The following is a 20632-nucleotide window of genomic DNA, read 5'->3' on the forward strand; positions in this document are numbered from 1 at the left end:
CAGCCATCAGCCATCAGCCATCAAACTGTGAATTCCGCTCGTCAAATGGAATTACGGACCAGCGTATCCGGTTTGTAGTGGATTGCGCAAGCTCCGCTCCCCCGCATGCCAAATATCGCGGAGAAATGCTTTCGCTTTCAAATGCTCGAGCATAAATTCTTGGCATTACGCAAGCCAAGGCCCGCGGCGTTGTTTTGGTTTGCTGAGCAGGTGCCACCTCCGCCTGAACCTCTGCCGCCAACTAACCACTTACCTCATTTGGAAAGCAGCGAGAAATGAAAGTTTTTGTTTTTTTTTTTTCTTCGTTGCGTGAAATTTACATTTCGTTTAATAATTTCGAACATTTCTTCGGGGTCGCTGTGGCATAAAATCTGAGGAATTAGTCGAACAGCAAATGAGTGAGTGATTTTCCGACTGTTTTCCTTCTGGTATTGGCGCTCTTTCCGGCAGGCCAGCCACGAGCTGGTAATAGCCATAGCAACGCCCCCTGAATGGAAAACGGCAGCCGGCAGACGGAAAAGTGCATTTCATTGTCGCTTTCGTTTTTTCGTTTTTTGGTTTTATCGTTTGGCGACGAGTTCATTGGCAGCGCATAATTTATGCGTTTGCCAGCCCAGCAGCAGATCCGATTTACGGTGGCCCTTGTTAGCCCGTCCGCTAATTGGCCGTTACTAGAGCACTGAAAGATGCCGGATTTCGGCAGCAGTCGATACTTAATACTTAACAATTGGCAAGCAGTATTTGGTATCCCGCCTTGGCACAGTTTCGGGCGGATTGCCAATAGTGAGTCACTTGGGTCACGCACATTCTTGGGCTTCTGCGCTCCAATAAGCCAGCTGCAGGCGTTTCCAAAATAAAACCAAAACTCGGAGTAGGTGTGTGGCTAGCCGAGCGTGACCGCTGCAGCAGCCTCCAGATGCAATTAAAGCCAGAGAGCTCTAGAAACCGAGATAGCCAAAGTATCCGCATTACCACATCTCGAGAGCCATGCTATCCAGCTATGCATACATCTTGTAATCCCTTTTAATTACTCGCCAACTAATGCCACATTGTTTGGGTCTGCCTTTTCAGTTACCGCGACGATCTTCGGGCCAAGTTAGTTAGCTGTCGACTGCTGCCGCTGTTTATGGTGAGTGTGAGTGTACAATGGAGCGACCTTGCGGGATTACGGGGTGTGGTGCGTGCCGGGGTGTGGGCACAGGGTAATCCAATTAGATCACACCCAAATGATCAGCAAAGCGATGAAACAATGTCAATGCCAGTCAGCCAGAAGGCGGATCCCAGCCGAACACTCTAAGCGGCTTAGGTCTTGGCCTGCTTACATCCGGCTCTATAATTTTTGGTCAGCTACCAGCGCAATTAATCCGCAAGATACACGCCCCCGCCAGCGAGGAAAGTCCGAAAGTCCGAAAGTTCGATGCTCCGAAATGAAAGGGAAATGGCCAGTTTACCTGAAGCGGCCCAGACATCCGAGGGCATTGTCGCTTCTGTCACATTTCACTTTCAGTTCAAGTGCAGCCAGACCCCTTTGAAAAAAAAAAAAAAAAACAAAAACCACTGAGGTGTGACGATGGGCTGGCGGAGCTGTGTTTGCTTTGCTGGGCCTTTTGATAACTGGTTGGCGGAGAAGTGGTCCGAAATATTGACCGCAAGTGAGACTAATTTCTATTATTTACCCGCCACACCGCCATCCCGCCATCCCGCCATCCCGCTCTGGCTGCAGCCAGTTGATAGTAAATAGTTAATAGTTAATAGCACAGTGAACTTTCTTCTTTCACTGTGCCACCGCCACCTGTAGACAGTGCTCACCCGACTTGCTGCACCGCTGCAAGTTCCGTTTTCGCTGTTACGAATTTTCGCATTATTTTTACTGTTTTCGTTGTGCGGACTTTTGCTTTCGTTTAACCCATTTAATGCGGCATCCGTTCGGGGGGCATGTGTGCGATTAATTCAGTGGAAAAGTGAAAACGAAAGTGCTCGCCGATCTGCAGTTGTGTGCTCACTTGGCCAGTGGTCAGTGGTGGTCAGTGGTCAGCGATCAGGTTTGGTCGGTTGGCAGCCTCGCTTTCGTTTTCATATTCATATGGCGAATCTTCTGGCACTTAGCTCAAAAAAACAAAAAAAAAATGCAGAAGGCTGATGATGCAATTAGCATCCCAATCGTATGCAAAACCGTTTCGCAATGAGGAAATCTGTCGCCGATGCCGATCATTGATCGCGGTTCAGGATCATGGCTACCCATGGTGCATTACCATAGCCACAGACACAGCCACAGCCAAAGCCACTACCATTTCGCCTTAAGTATTGCAATTTCTCGCATTGGCCAAATGAAACAAGCGCACAATTATGGCCACTTGGCTGGCAGTTATGGCCCGCTCGCCGACCAGTTGCACCGACAGTTACACTTGCCACACCAGCGGCCAACTTGCCAGCTAGCCAGCTAGCCAGCTAGCCAGCTTGCCAGATGCCGAGCAGAGACCAAGACTCACCAATTATCTCTTGATTTACGGCATAGTCCAGCCAGCCGAAACGGGGAGAAACCTTTCACTTGCCCCCAGTGCAGTGGCGATCGTGAAAATGGAAATGCAAATCCAAGCCAAGAATCTAACGCCCAGCGACCTTGGCAGCGGGTGGCCAATCGAACGGGCACTCTGGGAATGGGAAAAACGGAGCGAATTCAGCGACTTTGCATTCGACTGGGTGTGTAATTACACGGGACAATTAGTTACCGGTTCTCGGTGATCCGGTTTCGAGTTTTTGGCATTATAGTTTTTGCCTTTTTCTGGCATTAAGCCCGCTTTTTGTGACCTTTCGCCGAAGTTGTTAGATCTGCCTTAAAAAGCAACCTGTAATTCATTAATGTTTTGGTTACTAGCATTGTGAAATTTTTATAATTTCATCAAAGTTACTTCATTACAAATCGGTATAGATACCGACAAACAATGGGTGACCTCTTGTACTTGGTCTGGGTCGAATATTGACATTTAAAGAATGTTTTGTATTTATTTGATTTTGTCTAAAGATAAGGATTACAAAAATAATTCAAATTTAAGCATGGTTGAAATTACAATTACAATTGGAATCACTAAATTTTATAGTGAATTGAGCTTAGTTGATAAAGTATTCCAGTAGTAAACAAAGTTTACAAAATTAACAATTTGGCTTTGAGCCCACTTACAGTTCCTTATGCTGACGTGAAAGTTAGCTCCAGAAGGTGGAGTCTACTTGGTCTTCTTGGGCAATCGCTATTGACAAGATTAATGGCAAGGTGGTTGGGATGGGTTGAGAGCTGGCTGTTGTGTCTTTCACTTAATAGCTTTGTTTCTTCATAAACTGTTGAAACGGAGAGGGATCTCCTCCTCACCGATCTCCTTATTTGTGGTAAAACAATGGCTTACAGCTTGGATTGGATATAACTAACTTGAAGACCAGCCTCTAAAGTAAATAATATTTATAATAAATGTAAGCAAATGCTGATCCTATCTTAAGGTTTAGTTCTTTCAAAATAAATAGTTAGATAATTTTATTCAAACCCTTCTCCTTTCCAGGCACTTTAGCTATGAAGCGAGGCATGCAACTCACCGCCGCCTGGCTGTGCCTCTTGGCCACGGCAAGTGTGGCCCAAAACCAGGAGTCCTCCGCCAAATGGTCGCGGCAACTGGAGAATGTGGCCACCGCCGACACGGATTCACTGGACTGGGTGCCCCTCGCGCAGCCTCTGGACGGCAGCAAGGACCGGACGGGCAATGGACGCGTGTTGACCTACTCGCAGACCTTCCCGCCCAGCGCCCGATTCGGGGATCTGAGCAAGACGGGCTCCCAGTTCGACTATCCCTTCCAGTTCCAGCGGTATCCCAATGGGGCGGGACAGGCGTTGCCTCTTCGCCAGGCTCCACCGCCGCCTCCGCCGGCCACGCTGAAGGGATCGGGAGTGGGAGTGGGCCAGGAGCCCACCTCGCAGTCCTTCTTCAAGTTCGAGATGCCCTTCCACGGCAATGGTGACGGGCAGGCTCAGGCGCCGCCCACTCTGCAAACGGGCTACCAAATCCAGCACACCTTCGGAGCAGGAGCTGGCGGCTTCCCGGCACCCTCCTCCATCTTCAGTCCGCCATCTCTCTTCGGGCAACAGCAGGGGCAACCCTTCGGGTCCGACTTCCACTCGCTGGGCTCCCAGAAGCCGCTGGCTCAGGCCCTGAACAAGCCACTGCATCAGCAGAACTACATCCAGGACATCTTGCCGCCCAAGAGCCTGGGCAAACCCCTGCCCACTCAGCCCTCGCTGCAGAGTGTTACGCCGCAGGTCTTTCCCGTGGATCCCGAGCCGGACACCCTCTTCGGATCGAACAAGGCAGCGCCGTCGGCTGCGCCGTCTTCCTCTCGCGACCAGGATGTCCAGTTGCTCTACGTGCCCTACGACACCCTGTACAACCAGCAGCGCCAGCCAGCGGGATCGGGATCGGGATCGAACTCCAACTTCGAGGTGAACAAGTTCAATGTGAATCCGGGCCTGCCGGCGGTCAATCCCTACCAGATCAACCAGTTCTACACCCAGGATCCCAGTGTGGGCATGATTTCTTCAGTTCGGGAACCACCACCAGACCAAGTACCACCACCAGTCAGCCCCAGAGCATCTTCCAGAGCTTCGGACAGCCCCAACCTCAGCAGACGCAGTTCACCACCGCGAAGCCCAAGCCGAAGGCCCACCAGCCTCCGCTGGCCATGTTCCTGCTGCGTTCCAACTCCCGACCCTCGCAGTCGGACGTGGTGACTGCTTTGAGGAGTGCCCACAGCATCTCCGTGATCGATGCGCCCACCAAGCAGACCCCGGAGATCTTCGTGGGACCCGCCGGCATGCCCATTCCCGATGGCTACGTGAAGTTCGACCTGCCCTATCTCTCGCAACTGACCTCCAACCGCGACCTGAGCGATGTGTCCTTCTTTGTGGCCCCTCTGAGCTACCGCACACCCAACGGCTTCAACAAGATCCTGCTGCCGGAGCCCCATGTGGGTTCCATTGTGGTCAACAGGGCCAAGGACATCGGCAGTAGCCAACAATTGTCGCCGGCTGTCCGTCCCCAGCGTCCCCAATATGCCGCCGTGAGCAGCACCCGCAATCCCTTCGAGAGCACCACTCAGTCGCAGTTGCAGTTGCAGGGACAGGGACAGGGACAGGGACAGGGTCAAGTTCCCGAGCGGGGCAACAAGTTCAGCTACTACTATGTGCAAGATGGCATCCAGGAGGTAAGCTCGCCCAAGGTGCCCGCCAAGCAGGAGCGGCACAAGAAGAAGCGCCCCCAGAGCGTCCAGGTGCAGCAGCCCCTCTACCGTCCAGCGCCAACCAAAGCCCAAGCCCAAGCGCACAGTCAGAACCCCTTCGATACCCTCAACCAGATTGGCGGCGACGACTTCTTCAAGACCCTGGGCAGCAAGCCCACCACCAGCACCACCTCCAGTACGTCCACCAGCACAACCACATCGTCCACCACGTCGACGACGGCTGCTCCCCAATCCCTGTTCACCTATAGCACGCGACCACAGATCGAGTTCCCCGGCTCCAGTGGACAGCTGTATCCCCATTTTGTCCAGGAGCCCGTGCAGGAGCCACTGCCCCGACTGACGACCCGACCACCAACCGCCTCCACCGCCGAGGAGGAGCTCCGCATGAAGCAGTACTTCCGTGAGCAGAACGCATTCCGCCAGCGGCCCCACACCACAAGCCCTCCTTCCTTCGAATACACCCCCAGTACCGCGGACTATGAGGCCCCGCTGCCCACCACCACCTCCACCACCCAGAGGATCAAGACCAAGCACCGGGTCAATCTGTATACGCCCGCTGCCGTTCCGGTGACCACCTCGGACGTGGGCTACAACAGCGTGGTGGAGCAGCAGGCGCCCCCCAACCATCGCCCCAGCTATAACCAAGTTCAGAACGAGATACTGGACAACAGCAATGTGGAGTACGAACCGAATCCCTACCATGTGCCCTCGGAGCTGCCCGCTCTGACGCCCGACATTCCCGGACTGGTCAACAATCTGCAGGAGAAGGACAAGCTGCAGCCACCCATCCCGACCATCCCTCAGGCTCAAGTCGAACTGGAAGCGGAAATGCGTCCCACCCGGCGCCCTGTGCTGCGCACTCGCAAGCCAGCGGTGACCAAGGTCACCTCCTCGGTGTCCTACTCGGAGTCCGAGTCCAGCGGCAAGCTGCCCACGCACCGGATCAGGAGGCCCTACAGCAGCCGCGGAACGACAGCGCCGGACGCCTCCGCCGGCAGCGGCGATGGTGGCGAGGAGTCCGCCGTGACCCCCACCCGCCGACCCACCAGTGCACGGAACCCGCTCATCCGCAACCCCAACCGCATCCGCTACAGGCCCACGACCGAGGAGCGCCAAACGCTGAAGACGAAGCCCCGGAAGGGATCGAAGAACGGCCGGCCAAACGAGGACCAGGACATCGACTACCAGCGGGATGTGCTCAAGCAGAACTACCCGGTGTTTAAGGCGCCGTCCAGGCGGCCCACCAGTCCCACGGCCATTCCCAGCTCCTACGACGTGCAGGCCACCACCGAGGGACCCGCCTCCGAGTCCCAGCAGGTGTACACGGTGACGCCCAGCAACAGCATCGATGGCCCGCCCAGCGAGCAGAGCGGCTTCCCCTCCAACCTGCTGGAACCCATGCAGATTGCCCAGCACTACCAGGAGTTCTCCAAGGACAACTACGGACCGGGCTACTTCCCCAACCAGGAGGACCTCAATCCCACGGAGGCCATCGTCCGCAACGAGGTGAGCCCGGTCTACACCACGCTGGCCACCACAACGCCATCGACCACCACGACCACCACAACCACAACCACTGAGGCGCCATTGACCACCACCACGACAACGCGTCGCTCGCCTTTCGTGAGGAGGAACTACCCGCGACTGCGGACGACCACGACGACGGAGACACCGGTGACCTCCACCACGCCCTCGGAGGAGAGGCCCTCGGTAAGATTGAACTTTCGTCTTAGTCTGCCCAACTCTAATTCTTTTATACAAAACGAAGTTTAAAATTCGAGATTTTGGTTGGTTTTGACAACTTTCATCCCTAGGGAGTGAATACGACTATGATAGCACTAGTTAGTTCCGTTTCCCCGTAAACTAAAACTCATCAGCTTTCGTTGGGTAAAACAGCTGAACATCGAAGTCTTCTTTCATGCTCTTAATCAGAAGCTTATTTTTTTGCATTTTTTGTTTAAAGTTGCCATTAAAGTTGGGTTGCTCATGAATGAGTGAACAAAGAAGAGTTGTTCACATAAGTGAGTGAACTGAAGATTTTTACAGTTCTTGATCTTTTTAGATCACCTGTTTAGTTGCTCGGTTGTTCAGTTGCTCACTTCTTCAGTTGCTCACTTGTTCAGTTGTTCAGTTACTCACTTGTTCAGTTGCTCAGTATTCAATTAAGCAGTTGCTTAAAGATCTTTATTCCCTCAATTGTTTTATTTGCTGACTAGTTTTTTCCCTATATTAATTAAATAAATATGTATATGATCTTAAATAATCTCTGAGGGATGTTAACAATAAAACCAAACAAATTGTCAGCAAAGTGAAACTTGTGAGCAAACTTGATCAACTGAACAACTAAATAACTGAGCAAATACAAAACTGAACAACTAAATAAGTGAGCAACTAAAAAAGTTATTGAACTAAGTGAGTGAGTTTGTTCACTCAATAAATTGTAGGCAACTAAAAAAGTGAGTGAACTAAGTGAGTGAGTTTGTTCACTCAATAAAAAGTGAGCAACTGAACTTGATCACACAACACTAGTTGCCAGTTGGTTCTTAAAATATAGATGGATCGTTAAAGCATTTATATTTTTTTAAAGCTGCTATTCGTTATATACTAGTTTCGAATGTAACAACAAAGAAAATTAGTTTTCTGATTCGAAAATAAGCATTTGTAATTACCTTTTTAATATTGAATTGGTTTTTAATGACCTGTATATGAATACATAAATCGAAATTTAGATAAACTTCTTAAACACATTTTTTGTAATTTATTCCTTAAGATCCGCTCTCGACTGCCACCCCGTCGAGTGGTGAAGGTGCGTCAGCGACAGCGTCGTCCCACGCATCCCGCCTCCTCATCAACAGTGGCGCCCGAGGAGGAATCGGAGCCCGTCACCCAGAAGCCAAGTCTGCGTAAGCTGAGCCGTTACAACAACCAGGAGCCCAAGGAAAAGGAGGCAACAGGGGTACTTAAATATATTAATATTTTCTCAAACACCTAAACCTGTACTAACATGGGCCCCATCTATAGTCTCCCATTACCCAGCGTCGTCGGTACAAGCAGCCCTTCCAACTGGAGGGTCAGGAGTCGCAGTGGTCGCCATCGTCGGAAACGGCCAACAGCAATGCCAACTCGAACAGCTTCAAGCCGCTGAGTCCCAAGTACAAGACAGAGACGCACAACTTCGAGAGCGAGCCGGAGATTGTGACCGCAGGCCCAACCAATCAGCCGGAGACCTACGAGATCAATGTGGCTGCAGATCTTGGAGGATCAGCCGTTCAGCGCACCACCATCATGGCGCCCAATCTGAAGTAAGAACTAACTTAAATGTCAAAAGGTTTGTACTGATTAATGTCTTGTAGGCCAGAGAAATCCTTTGCCGAGCTGCTGGAGGAAGTGATGGGCAAGGCGCCGGGGGAATCGACCACTGAGTCCATCAGCAGTACTCTAAGTCGGCTCAGCAGACGTGGCAAGTGGCAGAAGAAGAATCGTGGCAGCTCCGATAACGCAGAGAACTTCGAGACGGCCGAATCCCAGAACCTTGGACCTCAGCTCTACAATGCTCTTCAAGCCCAAAGCGAAAAGGAGGAGCTGCCCAAGACCACTACTCCGCTGACACCCGCCACCGAGGCTCAGACGGAAACGGTAGCGGTCACCACCACAGTAGCATCACCCACCACGCCCGAGGAGTACGAGGTGACCACCGCCCGCGACGTCGAGGAGGCCACCATCACCTCCACCCTACCCGTGAGCGAGGAGAGCGCCACGCGCCGCATGGACACGGCAGCGGATGTGGACGACCTGGAGGTGCAGCCCAGCATCTTCTCCGAGGTGAAGAAGCAGCTGCACGACCTCTTTGCCGTCGAGGAGAGCGAGGACGAGGCGGTGACCGCCGCTCTGGCTGCCGTGGGCAAGCGTCGCCAGGAGTACACGAGCATCCGGCGCACCAGTCCAACCACGCCCTCGGAAAAAACCACCCTGGCGCCTGCGGATGAGGTCACCACCACCGAGCCCTCGGCCAACGTTGCGCAGAGCAAAAAGGACAGCTTCCACAAGGACCTGATGGAGCACGTGGTGTACGCCACCTCAACGTCGACCAAAGTCACCTCCGAGACGGAGATCTGCTACCGCGGACGCTGCATCCGCTCCGAGGACCTGCCCGCCAACCATAAACTGCACTGAGCACACTCCCGCGGCAGCGGACGGTGAAGAGATTCGTCATGTACATAGGGGCAGAGGGGATACGGAAGGGGTTCAAGGGTCCAGGACGATGGGGGGTGGATGGGACAGCTCTTCCGGCTGCTATGGCCCGAAAAGCAAAACCGTATCCACTTGTAATTACCTAGCTTTAACTACAAATATGTTAAGGATAAGCAACTTGGGTCCTGGAGTTCCAGGAATCTTAAAGAAAGAAATTTAAATAAGATTAAATTCTACTCTATAAGAACAGTAATGAAAATTCTATTAGAGAACTTCCCCCACATTGAGCTTCCTTTGATATATCCCTGATATTCCCATTTAGAGCAATTAGTCGATAGGTCTTAGAGTTAGCATTACGTCAAGATACCACATAGCCAGCATATAAGTCTTGTACCATATGTACATCGTTGTGTACTAACAATACAAATGCAAATACAACTACAAATACAAATACAAATACCAATAAAAACGAAACGAAAAATCCACACAGAGTGTTCCAATGCTTTGTACATAAATAGTATATATATTTTCCGTTATATATGTAGACACAAATATGTGTCATGTGTATAGCTAACAGCTAGTAATACGATACTAATTGCGATTCATCAATTCCATGGAATGCTTCGCCCTCAAGGTACAAAAGTTTCACATTTACAACCAATCCCTAGGCCTCGTCGTACGTTATTTTGTTATGCATCCATAAGCGGAGCTCGATCCTCGGCAGCCTCATTTGGCTCTACTCCTCCTGCAGGCGAAGGAGTCCTTGTCACCAGGGGAGCGTTCCAGGATTGAACGTTTGTGCGTCCGAAAAGCATAAACAGCAGATTGCCAATGAAGTAAACAAATGCGGTGAAGAAGAACACTATCCGCCATTGAGCCGGATTTGTCTGGGGACGATTAAAAGTGATTAAAAATGAGATCAATAGTAAGGGTAGTTAATCCATAATATTACCTCATCCCAAACTATCAGTCCCACGATCAGTGGCGCCAGTATGCTCATGAAGTTTGCCGCACAGTTTGTAATGCCCATCAATGTACCCGCATAGTTGGGTGACAAATCGATGTGGTTTACATGGAAGCCCAAATAGGTGGCCGAATTGGTGGCCACCGCCGCGGTGAGCAATCCAATGGCCAGCCGGACATTGGCCTCTCCCTCCGTGATGTAGCCCAAACCGATCAAGGCGAGCATGGGCAGCCACATGCCCAGCGTGTTGAATAGCTTTCGGGAGAATCCCAGGGGGATTACCGTTCCTCTTTGTTTCAATGCGTCCGACAGCCAGATAAAGACACAGGTCAGCAGGATCATGGCGAAGTAGGGCAGCGCCGACAGCGGTCCGTTGCTCTTGATGTCCATGCCCAGCACGTTCTTCATGAAGGTGGGAATCTCCGTGAGCAGCGTCCAGAAGCCCCAGTTGTTGGCACAGTGGGCGAGGACGAGCACTAGGAAGGGGCCAGAAGTGCAGATGCTCCACCAGGGAGTCGGCGGACGTGGCTGCTCCTCGCGTCCCGCATCCGAGGGCCTCCTCGCCTGACCCGAGGACTCAATGTACCTCCGCTCACTCGGCGTGATCGTGGAGTGTTGGGCAGGAGTGCTGGAGCAATAGTAGAGCCACACGCATGCCCAAACGATCCCAACGCATCCGGGAATGTAGAAGGTGCTGGGCCAGCCCAGCGAGGAGGAGGCTATGTATCCGCTGACCGACAGCATCACCACGGTTCCGAATTGAGATCCGCTGTAGGTGTAGCCCACCAGCCGCCCGCGCTCCTCAATCGGCGCCCACTTCGATAGGAACGTGTGTGTGGACGGGAAGATGACGCCTTGGCATAGGCCTTGGACTGCCCGGAGCACCACCACCAGTTGCCAGCCACCGAGTTCGGCGCAAAACGGTGTTAGCAGGGCCAAAAAGGAACAGATGAGCACTCCGTAGAAGAGCATGTACTTGGCGCCATAAATGGCGGATAGATAACCGCCAGGAATCTGGGTGACCACGTAGCCCCAGAAGAAGCTGCTCAGCAGGTACGATTTGGTGCTCTCGTTCCAGTCGAACTCCTGCGGAAATAAGTGATATTTAATTGCCCAATTTAAAGATTGTTAATTTGCATTAGAGTTTCGAATGTTAAAATGTTCAATTTTAAACAATGAATCATATCCCTAGTTTGCATACTTACAGGAAAATCCGGATTGCTGGCATTCCGATCCGTCATGGCCACAATGGCCACCGAGAGATTCACCCGCAGGGAATAGGCCACGGCCAGTCCGAAGAACACCAGGATGCACTGAAGGTGACGAACTCCAAACCGAGGACCTGAAATATAATGCGCAGTAAGCACATACATAAGTAGTTCCGGATGCGAAACAAAGGCCAGAAGGTCATGCTATCCTTTCAACCTCACCCGTGTTCCCAATCTGCTGGTATCCATTGCGACTGCAGCAGGGCAGGCATCCGAGCACCATATTGCAGCTGCAGTTGCAGGTGCACTCTCTTCCACGTAGCCAACTAAGATGCTGCGTTGGATTAATGCGACGGGGAGTCTTGGAAAAGGGGGGGAGTACGCGTCGGATGAGCTCCCAAACATAACACAGCTGATAGCAACGCACCAGCTGCTGCCCACTCGCTTAGAGGCGGAACTATCGAAACTATCGCTCTAACAAGTGCGACGATAGTTTGGGGAGACGTGATAAATAACAACTTTATATATGAAATATTTTAGAAATACCTCGAGGTCCTTCACAAAGTATATAAGCAAGAAATGTCTGATTTGATTCAAGCCAGAAATTGCGAAAAAAAAGTACAAAATTAAATTTAGTGGTATCAAGCTAATTTGAAAACAAAATTAATTAAAATGCACATGTGCATCAATAAACGCAACTAGTGAAAACGGTATATCATTACTCCACACTATTCGATAGTTGCATTGGAGTCGATAGATATACTTTTATCGATAGTCAACCATCGACGTATGCCTATCAAATTCAAATGTCAGTTCAAATAAAACACAATTGATTTCGGTACAGTTTGACTTTTTTGCAGCTGCCAATTGAGCTGTTTTATTCATGGCTAGTATTGTCTTCATCATTCTTTTTTGCCTTTTTTAGATTACTTTCTTTCATCACAAGTTTGGTTTTCGTTAATGCCTAACTTAACACTAAAACATAACAATTACTAGAGTTGATGTCGCAGCAGCGAACACACTCGTCGCGGGCTTTGTCCCTATTTACACTGAACGCTTTCTCAAGTTGCAAGTTTAATTGGTTTGTTTGATTTTGTTTTTCTTTTTGGATTATGTACATTATGGAAAATACTGCAAACAATAATAATTTACGCTGCCTTAGGACTAAGCAATTACCGTATAATATCGCTAATGGAAGCACGCGATCGTCACTAAAGTTAACTTTCAGCTCGTCTGGTCTCTAACTAACTAACTACGCCTACGAAACTACGAAACAACAGCCCGGATGATTCTGGAAGCGGTGCGAAAATGCCAGCCTCTATTTGACCTGGCCATTGGGCGCGAGGGGCGTGCCCTGCTCCGCATCGTCCTTGTTGTCCCGCGGAGAGTCCCACCACTGGACCTCCGTGCGTCCGAAGATCACGAAGAGCAGATTGCCCACGAAGTAGAAGGCGGCGGCCAAGAAGAACGCCATTCGCCATTCGGCAACGTTTGTCTATGGGAACAGAATAAAATCATTACTAATGGTTTCTCTTCGAATTGAGGGCGTTTGAACTCACATCATTCTCAACGATCCAGCCAACAATCGTTGGAGCAATCCCACTCATCACATTGGCCGCTCCATTCGTGAGACCCATCAGAGTGCCGGCGTAGTTTGGGGACAGATCGATGTGGTTCACCTGGAAGCCCAGGTAGGTGGCCGCACTGATTCCCACCGTCAGGGTGAGCAGAGTTACCGCCAGCGCGGCGTTGTCCTGGGGCACATAGCCCAGAGCGATCAGCGACACCATGGGAATCCAGTGGCCAATGGTGTTGAAGATCTTCCGGTTGAAGGCCAGCGACATTCCCTCCTTCCTCTGCAGCACCTTCGACAGCCAGACGAAGAAGAAACTCAGCAGCAGCATCACCATGTAGGGTAGCGAGGCGAGCAGCGCACCATTCTTGATGTCCACGTCGTAGATGGACTTCATGTAGGTGGGAATCTGGGTGAGCAGCAGCCAGAAGCCGAACATGTGGGTGCAGTGCACCACCAGGAGGGACAGGAAGGGCAGCGAGCTAAAGATGGCCCTCCATGGAGTGGGCGCCAGCTTCTCAGCCGTTTGCATCTTGCCATCGCTGCGCGATTCCGTGATGAACTTCAGTTCCTCGGGCGAGATGAGACGGTGCTCCTCGGGCGTGCTGGCCGAGAACACATACCAGAAGATCATCCAGACGAACCCGCAGGCTCCGCCCACGTAGAAGATACTCGGCCAGCCCATGAAGGAGTCCGCGATGAGGCCACTCGTGGCCAGCATCACCACCGTTCCGAACTGGGCGCCAGAGTAGCAGAGCGTTCCCAGCAGTCCTCGCTCGTCGGCGGGCGACCACTTGGCCAGCAGCGCATGCGTGGCCGGATGCACTGCACCCTGGCTCAAGCCCATGACGAATCGCATGCAACAGAGGCCGAACCATCCACCAAGTTGCAGGGACAGCGGCGACAGTATCGTGATAATGGCGGCAATGCCCAATCCGTACATCAGCATGGTCTTGGCTCCATAGCGCTGGGCGAAGTAGCCACCGGGCACCTGGGTGACGACGTAGCCGTAGAAGAAGCTGCCCAGCATGTATGACTTTTGCAGTTTGGTGAAGCTGTAGTAACGCTGAGGGGAAAAGGGGGAGTTAAGTATTAGTATAAAATAGTGTTTAAAACCTTTAAACCTAGGAAACATTTTCACATTTATTGATAATCAGTTCTAACTTTAAGTTCATAATAAAAACCTCAAAAACCACAAAAAAATTTAAGTGCTTAGAAGTAAACAAATGTAATATGGGAGGTTTAATGAAAAACACGTTCATTTAAACCTGCCCTACTGTATAATCAATGATTACTATTATTTGTAACAAAAGCGAAAGTTGTGTGGTTTTAAAGTTTTTTTGTTAAAAGACGACCTTGAAGAGAATATTTACTCATATTTAAACAAAGACAAAGAGAGTTAGAGTTAGATCTGACTATGAAGGATGGCCACTTACCTCGGAATCAAAGAAGTTAAAGTCATTGTCGTCCACTTCGCCACTAAGATCCGTGTTGTTGTGGGCCGTCCTGTTGCCGTCCTCCGACATGGCCACCACGGCCACGCTGAGGTTCACCCGCCAGGCGTAGCTCATCGCCAGGCAGAAGAAGCACAGGATGCACTGCACATGCCTCACCCCGAAGAATTTCTCTGGAAGTGAAAGAGCAGGTGAGCACAAGGATCAAAGCAGGGGGGGAGGGGGCGGGGGGGTGGGCTAACATCACATGTGGCGCTTTTCTCCAACTCTCTCAGCCCCTTATCAATGCCCAGCTCTCTGGGCTCTCTTACTCTCCCTCCCTCTCTCTGTCTCTCTCTTTTGGCTGCTCACTAAGCCCCAAAACTGGTAGTCATGTAAGTATGTGGGGCGCGTTTATTTATAAAACACTTTGACTATGTCAAAATCTTGTTCACGCACGCACTTGCCAGCGGGCCAGAAAGAGATGGGTGGAACATCACGTATACAGAGACACCCACTCGGCCAAAGTTGGCTGCGAATATTGAGCATCGGACATCGAGAGACCCGTGTTATTGTTGTGTAAACTGCAGCGAGACGGTGCTGTACTATGTACATATACTACAGAGTGCAGAGTATAAGGTACATGTGGCCCACACTACCTGTTCGAGGCGATCGGGAGATCGGGAGATCGGGTGATCGGGTGATCGGGCGATTGTGATCCTCACGTGACGATCTCTTAGGCATTTCGCTGGTCTCGGCCTTACGCGGATTTGTTTTCGTGCGTTTGGCTATTTTTAAACCCGACTTTGGTTTTGCCATAAATGGCTTAGTCTTTACAAATAGGAGTGGGCACTTGGCCGGTAGGCGGTGTGCGGTGTGCTGTGGGCGGTGGGAGGGTGGTGGGCATTGCAACACCGCTCCACCGTTGGCAACCTTGCAACGCGGCCTTACAAGGCGTTGGGGTCTGTTGAACTCCAAGCTCGAGTTTGATTCCAAACCAATAATTAAAATCACAGTCCAGTCTCTCTTGTTCGAACTTCCCAAAATCTGATTTGTTAAAATACAGATTTTCTAAAATGATTTTAATGATCATGTAGGATTTAAACTGATAAAGGGGTATAATTGTTCATCGCATTACTCGTTAAGCATAAGGAACTGAGGAATACCAAATGTTCACAATACTGTTTACTTATGATAAGGAACTACAAAGACCTTATTTCATCAACCACTTTAGCTTCCATAAAAAAACAGGCTAAAAATATATTTTTTTTTTCCATAGATGGTGATTCAAGCTACACAAGTTTTACTGTGGTTTCAATAATTTCACATTTGAATTGCCGTCCGAATCTGACGTCCGAACTTTGAGCTCTCTCTCCCACTTCCACTGGTTAAGTGGCGCTCCCTCTATCTCTCTCCCTCTCTCTTTCCTTCTTTCTCCCGCCCCCTCTATTTCCCCTGTGGTCGCACCGTCTCTTTCGCATGGGTTTATCGTGTTGAACGCGACGATGACTCGTGGTCGTGTGAGAACGCTTTATCTGACACGTTTTTAAATTTATTTGCGCAATGTCTTCCCCTTAGGCGTAACGCTCGGCAAATTTATGGCCAAGATATAGAACTTTTTGTCTCGAGACGGAGAGTGCCCGAAAAGAACACCCCCGTCCAAAATAACGATTGCAAACCAATTTTCTGCGGAATACACGCCGAGCCAAATCAATCAGCATTTATGAGCCCCCATAATGGTGGAGCTCCAGCTTGGAGTGTTTATTGGATGCCATTTATAGTATATTCGCGTATATTTTGATTGATTGCCGGGCCTTGGGGTACAGTCACCGCTTTTGTCCGTTAGTGGGACGGGACAAGCGAAGGACACACAGTAATAACTGAGTCAAGTGTGCCGCATTGATAACCGATAGCCCGGTCCGGACCCCGATAAAACTGGAACGCCGCCGCGCTTTCCAGGCGCGGACAGAGGTAACCGCGAGGCGATAAGATAACCGCTGGTTACAGCGCCGCTCTTCCCGTTATCCCACCCACTCGGGCTATATGTTTACCGTTGAAAGACGGAGCTGGCGGGGGTGGCCGAGCACACATGCATTTGGAACGTGTAGGTGAACAAACGGCGGACCGTTTACAACAGAGAATTTGTCTTTGGGTTTACGGCTAATCAGCTGACCAAACTGGCGGCCCCTCATCCCAACCCACCCCCCCCCTTCCACGAATCCGGGACGGCGGGATCTATTTAAAGTTTTTCATTTCATTGGCGCAGAATCACTGTCTCTCTTTTCTCGTTTTTCTTCGTTTTGTTTATTTTTATCACTCGAAAGTGCTAAAATGTGATTTTATTTTGTTTGTCAGCGTAACCAAAAATCACAGAAAGAAAAAAAAAACGCACGTAAATAAATTGAGGAAAAATTAAATTGTATCTCGTAGGATGCAGTTCTGTGCAGTGGAGGTCGTCTATAGTGTGTGCGAATGCATCATTATTTCAGATATTTCTGAACTGCTGAAGCATCGCTTCCAGCTAAACGGCCACTAGGAAGAGTGTCTACAAATGGAGCGAGCTGTCAACTGAGCTGTCGTCTGAGCTGTCGACTGAGACTGAGACTGAGACAGAGATCAAGATCGAGATCGAGATCGAGATACAAATATGGGAGTGCTGGCGCTGGAGAACCAATTAAGCGGTTTCCGGCAACACAAGCTCGGATCAAGTCGAACGATCGCGGCGCTTACATAAGACACGTGCTTTTGGACAGTTGTCCGAGATCTACGGCTCGGAGAGATCGGAGCAGCACGATGGGGCTTCGGTGGGGGTGTCTACATGGTACTTACCGTTGGCGTATTTACCACCCGTTTTCACCATGGTTAATGCGGTGGTCATGTGTGCGGCGCGGGTTGAGTTTTTATGTATACTTTTGTTTCTTATGTGTTTCGAAACGTTAACGTTCGCGTTTCGTGGGGTCACTGGAATTTCTCGATATCTCACGCAGCGTGTTCCGGTTCCGTCATGAAGTTGCGGCACATGTGTGGCTGCTGCTGCCCGAATTTCTATTTCTTTACGCGTGTTTTTTTTGGTTTCGCTCGGTTTGGAAACGGTTACGGGTCCAGAGATTCTGGGCGTAGGACTTTCAGAATTTCTGACTTTCAGAATTGTGTTCGACGGCGAGCGGGTTTGAACGTTCTGGCGAACGACTGCGACTGCTTGAGTAACTGGCGGCGGTCGATTCTTTTATAAATATGATCGAACTCGGGCCGCCCGACCGCTCTACGCTGTACGCTCTACCGCTCTCACCAACACACACACACACACACACACACACACACGGATCGCCATCGCCAGAGAGCTGAGTGTATCGCGTGAATTCCGCTATCAGTCAAAGCGAACACGCTGGCACTCACAGACACAGATACTCTTTGTGTGTGTGCTGGTGCTGGCGCTGGTAGTGGATTTCTCTCTGTTCGAGCCGGCGAACGGGAGTAAGTAAACAACACCCAGACCAGCACATGGTTATCAGTTCGGGCCAAGTGGTTACCGCTCGCTCCCCGCTCTAGACCTCCGCTTTCTGGGTATGGGTATAGGTATGAGTATGGGTATGCGTGTGGGTATGCGTGTGGGTATGGGTATGGGTATGGACTGCAGCAGGCTGTAACATTAGTCACAGATCGCTCTCTGCGCGCGCTCTCTTCGGGACATCTGGTATCTTCCAGATACAATACATTCCGAGCAAAGGCATGAATGAAACGCATCCTGCGGACATCTAGGTAAACAGCTACACCGCTGGAATCGCAAGATAACGAGCCACGAAAACCTCAGGCGAGGTCATTGTTTCCCCTGATAAGGACGGCTCAGTCTCATCTTGGTCCCATCCCATCTTCTGAGAACTCTCTGTGCGCGCTGGCTAATGACATAATCTAGCCTCGAGAGGATCCATTACACCGCTCTAAGTGATCGATGGACACCCTTGACTCACCCGCTTGCATAAGTCACAGACCCTTTGATCAAAGTAATTTTCACTTCAAGATGACACGGTTTCTATAAGGGCCCCCCTCCATTTAATTACTTGACTTGTTTATTTGGCTGCCCTCTCTGTTGCTGTTATTGTTTTCCCCACACTCGGCTTATCAAAATATAATTGCTGAAAATGAAATGACTTAAACAAATTATTTATGCTTATCAGCGGACAACACTTCAGACTTTGATTTTCGACTAAGTAAATGAGCCGAGCGCTGGCGATCCCCACTTCTACTTCTGCCCACTGCCGCCCAGGAAACGCTCTGCAAATTCATTCTGATTCGGACAAACACCTAAGGGACGTTGGCCTGCGAGGGGGGAGAGGGTCCAGGAGTCAGGGGCCAATGACGACAGCCGCTGGCTGATAACACTCCACTCCCATTCCCGTTTTTACAGAGAACAAAAATATATGTGCCCCATTTTATTACACTTTTATGACATTTGAATTTGTAAATTTAACCATCATAGGGGAAATATATTAATAGCTACCTAGAAGCACGAAAAAGTCAATCAGCTAAAAATAGTGCTTAATTGATTACAGTGCTACGTTAACTTTACAAAACATTCAATTAAGATTGGCAATGAGTAAAGAGTTTATAAATGGTTTTGATCTTACTCTGATATTTCAAATAAACAAAATACAAATTTGTACATATGTGCAGACTTTTTTTTTGTAGGATGTTTAAAGAGTAAATCTAAGAATTGTTATATTTAAGTTTATAATATTGTTAAGTTCATACAATTATTGGCACGCAATACCATTATTTTAATTTTTGCATCTAAACAAAAGCCTTCTTTCCCCAATTAAGTTAAATCCAAATAAAAATTCAATCCGGTTCAATCATTAAATTGATTTTTCAAAACAAATACAGAAAATACTCTCAGTGGTGGACTTTTACTCATATGCTGTATTTATTTATTTATTTGCCGTGCATTTCGCCGTTGGCAAATCAATTTTGGCACATGGCATACACGTTTCAAGGCACGTTCATTAGCTGACTGCCTGACTGGCGAATCTCGAGACATATGAACCTTATCGGCTTCCGAATTCGGAGGGTACTCGATTAGCCAGGCCCCCGGGACCCAATCCATAACCCGCTTATCGGCACCGGATCTGCGGCTAAAGAATTGGCCATCGCCTCTAATGGGACACTTTTAGTAAGTGATTTGGGCGAATTGCGGATTTATGGCTGGCTAAAATTAGAGAATGTCGAGAAATCCCTGCGATGGCAATCTAATCGAGTGACACGCCCACTTCAAAAGGCAGGCACTGATGGATGTGATTGTTACAGCACCAGGTCTTATCGCCTGGCGAATGGTAAACAGTCAGTCCGCTTGACGTCAGTTATTGGGGGGGCTGCGGGTGTAAGGGGTAGGATCAGGCTTAGAATCCGGGGGATGGAAGCTCCACCATATGGCGCACCCCCACATGTGGGCTCTGCTCTAGTCTAATTAATATGCAGCTTTTTCTTGGGCGAATTATTCAAATATCGAGATCTCAGCGGAAAATTATTTACGCTGCATTACGTATACGCCAGGTGTAACCAAACAAAAACCCTCTAAACGGGCTAATTGCGCTACATTGTTGCTGTGTACCAATCAATATCGATGGTTTAGCTCCTTTCCACCGCTCGTCGGGAGTTTTTTTCCAATGCTAATCACGTTGTCCGCGGACAGATGGACATTGTTTGGGGCGTTGGCGCCAACAGCATTTTGATGCCCTCCACAAATGTTGTTCTATGGAAATTTGTCATTGTTGGCACTCTTTGGGGAGGGAATATCACAATATGTGGTGCAGTTCGTCAGCGGTTGATCTTGAGGGGCGTTTAAAAAATCCTTAATCTATTCTTAAGTATAATAATTTAATTATAATCCTTACATTGTCCAAATCAATGAACAGATTGCTGAAATTTTAAGGCTCCAGATATATCATAGTTAAACGAATTTAATAATGTAAAAGACTAAATAACATTTATA

General features: G+C 49.6%; 3 protein-coding genes across 3 annotated transcripts; 1 reads left to right on the forward strand and 2 right to left on the reverse strand.

Moving 5' to 3' along the window:
* The first annotated feature begins 1071 nt into the window (after positions 1 to 1071).
* LOC128255718 (mucin-5AC) lies at positions 1072 to 9953 on the forward strand. Its single transcript, XM_052985417.1, is given in 6 exon segments — positions 1072 to 1129; positions 3549 to 4565; positions 4568 to 6987; positions 8048 to 8233; positions 8299 to 8579; positions 8631 to 9953. Coding segments are annotated over 5 exon segments (4713 nt in total). The 5' UTR covers positions 1072 to 1129; positions 3549 to 3559; the 3' UTR covers positions 9451 to 9953.
* A 15-nt stretch (positions 9954 to 9968) lies between these two features.
* LOC128255729 (putative inorganic phosphate cotransporter) lies at positions 9969 to 12089 on the reverse strand. The gene is made up of 4 exons (XM_052985444.1): positions 11863 to 12089; positions 11638 to 11774; positions 10421 to 11518; positions 9969 to 10355 (listed from the first exon to the last, which is right to left on the reverse strand). Exons 1-4 carry the CDS (start codon positions 11921 to 11923, stop codon positions 10158 to 10160), a joined length of 1494 nt encoding a protein of 497 aa, XP_052841404.1. The 5' UTR covers positions 11924 to 12089; the 3' UTR covers positions 9969 to 10157.
* A 384-nt stretch (positions 12090 to 12473) lies between these two features.
* Positions 12474 to 17863, reverse strand: LOC128255728 (putative inorganic phosphate cotransporter). Its single transcript, XM_052985443.1, has 4 exons — positions 17476 to 17863; positions 14650 to 14840; positions 13200 to 14279; positions 12474 to 13135 (listed from the first exon to the last, which is right to left on the reverse strand). The coding sequence occupies exons 1-4, from the start codon at positions 17522 to 17524 to the stop codon at positions 12959 to 12961; spliced, it is 1497 nt and encodes a 498-aa protein (XP_052841403.1). The 5' UTR covers positions 17525 to 17863; the 3' UTR covers positions 12474 to 12958.
* Positions 17864 to 20632: the final 2769 nt, after the last annotated feature.

This window comes from Drosophila gunungcola (assembly GCF_025200985.1).
Source record: "Drosophila gunungcola strain Sukarami chromosome 2R unlocalized genomic scaffold, Dgunungcola_SK_2 000012F, whole genome shotgun sequence".
NCBI classification, from domain to species: Eukaryota; Metazoa; Arthropoda; class Insecta; order Diptera; family Drosophilidae; genus Drosophila; species Drosophila gunungcola.